We start from the raw sequence: 6,854 nt of genomic DNA on the forward strand, positions 1-6,854 counted from the left end.
TATAATTGTAATCACTTTTTTTATCATTATACGCAGCTGGATATAGAGAGAGAGAGATATATATAGAGAGAGAGAGAGAGAGAAAGCATGTTTGCAATAAAGCCAGAGTATAATAGTTATTGCATTATTACCTCCACGAGATAACGAATAACGGAACTTGCACTTAGGACAGTCGATGCCATTATCGGCGAGATGTTTGGCCAAACCTGCGGCTTGATTGTCAGGATCGTTCTCGTCCTTCCAAACGGCAAATTTTTCGCACGAGATTCTCTCGTGCTGTTTCTCCCACTAAAAAGAGAGACTGTTAGAAAAAAAAACAAACATACGTTTGTTTTTTAAACTTTTGATTAATATACAAACTCGAAAATTTTTTTGTGAAAACTTGAAAAGTTTTTTTTGTCTTTTAATTAATACACAAACTCGAAAATGCGTCGTACATACCGGTCTTCGGCAAAAGGCACAGGTGACAGATCGGCAATCGGGACAGATCAGACGCTTCTGGTCAGGATCTGCGTAAAATCCACTTGAACACTAAAAAACGCACACAATAATCTTGATAGATTTCGATACAAAAATAGACAATCGCAATAAAATCCTGTTACCTGAATGCACCACTTGAAGTTCGGATCTTGCATCAAAGTCCGATCTCTGAGCTTCCTCTGGAAAAGCTCGTGGATCGGCGGGTCGAGCAAGGTTTTCAATTGTATATCCAGATTGCTGAAATATTCGAGGACCTCGTCCTCGCTTGCGTCCTTGAGATTAGGTTCTTTGCAAAACGGACAAACGGCATCCGTGATGTTTCTATCGCTAATTTGGATGGTGAAGTAATTCTTTGCGCATTCGTTGCAGCAGCGGTGTATGCACTTGAGCATGGAGATCATCTAAAATTATGCAAATGAAAATGTATTGAGGCGGGATCGAAAAATTATGATGCGATTTGCGGTTCCCGTTGAATCTCTATTCTCGATTATCTCGACGAAAAGATCGTTAAGTAAGATTCGCAAAAAGCGATCAATCTAAACAGGAATTTCGGAACGGGACGCACATTATTGTCGTTTCCTTCTTGGATTTAACTTGAAAAAGCTTTACTCTTTTCGCGTTTGCTCTCTCCACTCGTTTCAACGACACTCACTTGACTCATTGCGAAACGACCGGTGCACAGCTCGCACTCTTGCTGCAGGAAGGCGAGCGCCGACTCTATGCTGGAACATTCTTTCGCGGCTTGGAGCGCCTCGGCATCTCCGAACTTGAGGGTCAGCAAACTAGCGGCGACCTCGGCCTCGTCGTAATTTGCAGCCCGACCTTCCGCCAAGAGACGACGCGCTATTCTCTGCACACGTGACAAACATAACATTGCTTCGATATCGGTCGCATAATTTCCACATCTTTTGTTTAAAAAGATAATTTTAGATTTCTCTTCTATAAATCTCGACTTGGGAACATTCGGATTTTTTGTTCGTTATAGGCCATTTATAAGTAAATATTGTAATTTAAAGTGACGCTTTAATAATGGAATTAATAAAATAATGGAGACAATAGTGTATACTATATAAATTTCTGCAGCCCGATCTAAATCAGTATAAATTCCAAGAATGAAATTTTTAATCTTTTCTTTTTTATCGTCACAGTATTATTGAATGACTATTCTAAGAATAATCAAGTTAGATGATTAAATAAAACATTATAAAAGATTTAAGAAGATGTTTGATGAGATTAAAAATATTTTGAAAATGAGAGAATATATATATTAAAATCTTTATCGAATACATCTAGAAACGAGCTTTCTTTTATTCGATATATATGACTATCGGGATAAATAATTAATTCTCAAGGTAATTAATTTATAATCGAGATAATCAATTCACATGCTTTTATATAATCGACGTTTATGCATGGAGGATACCTTAAATACTCTACATCTAGAACAGGGAATATCTAGAGGATAATACATCTCACCTCATCTCTTTCCTGAATAATTAAGCGCTATTACATGTTATACAAGACACACATAACGCCAACTTTCTCGATAGATAATAAGTTAGTCGCGATATGATACTTACCTTCGCGTTAGCATACATCGTACAAAACTCTTGTCGCAGTCAAATGATCAACAATTAACACACGATTAAAAAGTATTAAGAGACACCCGTTCAGCATTTCGAGCCGTTTGTATAGATCATTGATCTGCCAACGAAAAGTTTGAAAAAAATCGATTCTTGTGGCGACTCGCGTTCGCGAGGAGGATCTTTCGGCGCAACGAGGGCGTCTACAAGAGGGTCATGTCACTTCCGGCAACTCTCGTCTACTGACCTCCCGCTCCGTCTTGGGAGATCCCTGTCTCTTGCGCCTGATGCTTTCCACGCGTGTCCTTTCGGTATTCTCCTCGCCCTCGAACCGACGGATGCAACTGGCTACGAGAGAAAATCGTTTCCTCGGCGCTTTCGCCCGATCCACCCCCTTTAACGTGTCGTCGTCGTCGTCGTCAACGTCTCTCCCGACTTTGACCTCTTTGCTCCCTGTACTCGCCCTTCGGCCTATCTTGGCCCGTCTCGCGCTCGTCACTTTCCTCGTCTTATCATTCTGCATGACTGTCGACTGATCTCTTTCCTCGATTCTGTTTGCGTCTTCGAGTTTCAACTCACTTCTCTTTGAGTCGGTCGCTTTTGACTGGATGTCCTCCTTTGATTCTGTACTTTCCTCGAACTTTGCTGAAAACGCTATCGCGGAATCAGCTACGGCAGCGTTAGAATCCGAGATTTCAAGGTTTTGAGAAAGTTTCGATGCCATCTCATCGATCTCCGCGATTATTTCCGGTTGAATTGGTTCTACGATAGCTTCCTTCAATGGATCCAAATTATTCCTTTCATCTTCTTGCGCAACTTCAGAATTACTTTCCGCTCTATTCGAAATGTCGACTTCCTCGTGTATTGTATCATCGGCTTCTTTAACGGCCATCTCGAGTTGTTGTTCCGAGACTTCGTGTTGTATATTCGTCTCTTCTCCTTCGGATGGTAGCTCCTCGTACACATCTTCTTCCATCGAATCTTCAAGCTCGCTTGACTTAATCTCCCATTCATCGACCGTACTTTCGGACAATACGGAATCACGATCGTGGCTTTCTGTTTCGTAGGAACAAGTGATATCTCTCCCGCTCTCCTCGGACCCGCTCGTCCGTTCCTCTTCGGATTCCGATATTTCAGACCTTATCTCGTTTAGTGTTTTCTCTAACAACAATTCTGCGTCCGTGAACTCCTCGACGGAATTGCATTCCGAGTTATGATCGGAGATGTACTTCGCCGTTTCTGTGTCCTCGCCGCTCTCGGAATACTCGGAATCGGAGCTCAAGGCATGGGAGCTCTCCTCGATTGCGTTTTCAATCTCCAATTGTTCGTTAAAAGTTGCAGACAAATCATTGTTGCACATCGAGCTCGACTCTTGCGAATTCTCGTCTAATGTAGATTCCGATTGTATTGATTCAACTTTCGGAAGCTCCTCGGTTTCTTCCACGGCGCTTCTTTCAGCATGATTCTCTTCTAGAATCTGCTCGTCTTTTGCATTTTCTGTAATTTCAATTGTTTTTGCTGGATTTAATTTGCCATTACTAGATTCAATTCGATCCGTCTTCGAATTATCTTTCGAATCGACTTTCCGCACGATCGGTGAACTCGGTATCTTAACTTTTTCCTGGGTTTTCAAAGATAATTTCGAAATTGCTTGCGACGCTATCGGCAATTTAGTCGATATGTTTTTTAACGATAGTTTGTCGTTTAAATTTGTTTTAGAAGAGCTCGGTGGGACGATATTTGCAGATCGCGCGATTTTTTGATGTATCAAAACGGGTATCTTTGACGGTGAAGATATTTTAGATTTCGAATTATCGTTTCTATTTTTTGTCGACAGCACTTTCATCGACATTTTGTTATCATTTGACATTTCAGTTTCGCGATTTACAATCTCTTTTACTCCTCGATTTTCAGAAATATCCATTTCAATATTTTTGGATATTTCCGCCTTTTTATTTCGATTAACTTCAATCATTTTATTTTTACAACGTTCGAGCTTTTTATTTTCGGTATTTTCCGATTTCTTCTCGTTACATTTTTTAATATTAATTGACGGTTCGAGATTATCGATCGCGAGTATCTTTTCCGTATTGGACGTAGAAACTTCTTTATTTTTATTCGTTTTGTTATTTCCCGCAGTTCTTTGCAGATTGGTGTTAGTTAACGATTGTTTAATAGGTTTACCCGATAGTTTCATAATCAACTTACTTCCGTTGTCTGTCTTATCGCGCGCGGTGCACGTCGATTTTACGGATTCTTTAATTCGCGAGTCATTGTTTCGTATTGCTCGATTCGACGTCTTGGTAATCTCGCTAGCCGTTGCCCTCGCTTTTGTGACGGTCGTACTATTCGGGCTCGTGCTTTTACGCGGCGAACCTTTTCTCGGTACGCCAGTGAACTTTCTCACCACCTTAACGGGCGACTTTCTTCGGACGATTTTTTTAAGGGGCGATCTATCCTTTACGACGGGTTTCGCGATTACGCTTTTACGAGGTTGTCTCGTACTCTTTTCCGACGACTCGTTATTCGGTAATTCTGATCTAACCGGTTCGTTACGCGCGACGATTGAAATGTCGTTTCCGGAAGAATCGACGTCTCTCGCATTCTCTCGCATGCCGTTTGTATCGACATCACCGATTCGATCCGACTCGTCGCGTTCGACGGTATTCGCCGCGATGTCTTTTATCGGTGCGCAATCATTCACCGCTATTATGGGTGATTCCGATATCTTTATTTCAAAGGTATCGGATACGTCGTCGATATTTGTCGTAATAGGAACCGAGAATGAGTCTTCGTTGTCGATGATCGGGGCGATATTTTTCTCCTCGGTTTGCGATGCGAAGAATATATTTTTAAGCGCATGTAAAATGCTTCTTGTCGCGAAATTTGATGTTTCCGCGTCGCGTTTCCCGTCAGATTGAGAAACCTTATCTCCGGGGTAAGGTTCCTCGGCGGGAATCGAAACGCTTTCGCTCGGTTCTGCGGCAGGAACGTTTTCGACGGATAATCCACGGGAGGTGTTATTAATAGTATTTATTAATCGATCGTGATTTTCATCGGAGAGTCCGTTAGTATCTATAACAGAGTCCTCGTCGACAATGTGACTTTTTAAGGTTTCAGAGATTTTGACAGACTCTACTTCGTTCCGCTCTGAAATTTTTACATCTCTCAAAGATTCAGAGTCGCATGTATTTGACGTTTCGGCATGCAAAGTACTTTCGTGACAAGTGTCGATTGAAGGAGAGGATCGTAACGCCTGCGTTAAGCGATCGTGTGCGATTACTTCTCGATTATTTGTCGGAGCGGATGGTCCGTCTCGAATTAAATCGTCCACGGGATTCTCAAGTGATCGAACGTCCGACGTGCATTCGATCGTTGAACTGTCGGATTTTGCCGGGGCGAGCATACTCTCCTTTCCCGGATCGTCCGGATTATTGAAATTCGCCGCAGAGTCTGTTAATGACAGCGGAACACTCTCATCGGTTCGTAATTGAGTAATGGATAAATCGTCGGTCGTACTTTGCTCGACGGGCACGTCTGCTCCTTTCAACGTAGTTTCATCTTTACCGTCGCTCGCGGGAGTATGATATGTGACCAAAATTGTCTGTTCTACTTTTTCCGAAACGTGCACCGCATCTTTCTCAACGCTCGGCTTTGTATCATTTTTATCGTGACGCAATGTCGTTTCGAGATTATCGAGTATTTCGACGGACGGTGATTTCGCGTCGAAAATTTTCGCGGATGATGCAACTGGCGAAGCTGATGAGATAACATGAGATGAATCGTTCGAGTGTTCTTTTAATTCCTGCGTGTTAATATCTTGTTTATTTATGGATTCCGTATTAGTAGCGTATGTCGTTTCGCACGAAATGGACAAATGATTGGCGTGAGAATCGCGATCGATCGCATCCTTCTGGCAGATATCCATCTCAGATCTTTCCGTGTTAGAGTCATTCGTAGAAGCGGGTGAAATTTGATTTCGCGACGAGTCATTTTTTAGAAGCGGATCAATGATCGCAGAGGCGTTATCAGCGGGAAGCTTTTCATTAGGCGCGATGGAAGAGTCGCTCGCTTCCTTTGACGATGATGATGATGATGATGCACCGATCAACGTGTCGTCGGATACCACTCTAAGCTCGTGAGCTTCCCGATAGACAATGGATCGATCATGCGACACAGATGATGTTAACGATCGCGCGTGAAAACTCGATGAATCACCTGAAGACGTTTCCTCGACTGATCCTTCCGTCGATACGGTTTCGCCTCCAGCAGATCTATCCTGACTATCATTTTCCGCAGATGTGGCGACTATCTCTAAAGAATTCTTACGTGAATGTATGTGCTCCGCGATGTCCGTTTGCAACGTTCCATTAATCGGTTCTGTTGTCGCGACGCTGAACGTTGCCGCTTTATTCGCAGTCAGCGTTTCTTCGGAAACGTCCGTCAACTTGAGGTCTACCGAATCCGAGAACGTTTCGGATATCAGAGCCGTCGCGATGTTAGTTTGCGAAATGTTAGCTTCATCCCTATTCGCGTTACGTACCGATCTGACATCCAGCTGCTGTTGTTTGATATCTGGAACGCTGGACCGGGACTTTGCCATCTGAGAATCCGGAACCTCGCATGATTCGATGACGTTCCTCTTGTCGATAATTTTGTTGTTGCTCGATTTTGTTATGGTATTTTTCTCATGTTTATCACTATTCTTCTCCCGAAGAGGCGACCCTTCAGTTTTATCCGCAGTTGCCGGAACAGACTTCTTCTTGTCGTCGTCGTTCCTTGGCTGAAGAG

At 42.8% G+C, this 6,854-nt stretch overlaps 1 protein-coding gene across 1 annotated transcript in view; it reads right to left on the reverse strand.

Annotated features, from left to right (window-relative positions):
* The window catches only part of LOC115233451, a 22,432-nt gene that overhangs the window by 3,572 nt on the left and 12,006 nt on the right, over positions 1–6,854 (reverse strand). Inside the window, exons 14-18 of the mRNA XM_029803883.1 lie at positions 2,311–6,846; positions 1,133–1,330; positions 603–881; positions 442–531; positions 132–288 (exon numbers count right to left, since the gene is read on the reverse strand). Coding sequence (XP_029659743.1) covers positions 132–288; positions 442–531; positions 603–881; positions 1,133–1,330; positions 2,311–6,846 — 5,260 coding nt within the window. The remainder of the gene's footprint in view (positions 1–131; positions 289–441; positions 532–602; positions 882–1,132; positions 1,331–2,310; positions 6,847–6,854) is intronic.

This window comes from Formica exsecta, unplaced genomic scaffold (assembly GCF_003651465.1).
Source record: "Formica exsecta isolate Colony F162 unplaced genomic scaffold, ASM365146v1 scaffold175, whole genome shotgun sequence".
NCBI classification, from domain to species: Eukaryota; Metazoa; Arthropoda; class Insecta; order Hymenoptera; family Formicidae; genus Formica; species Formica exsecta.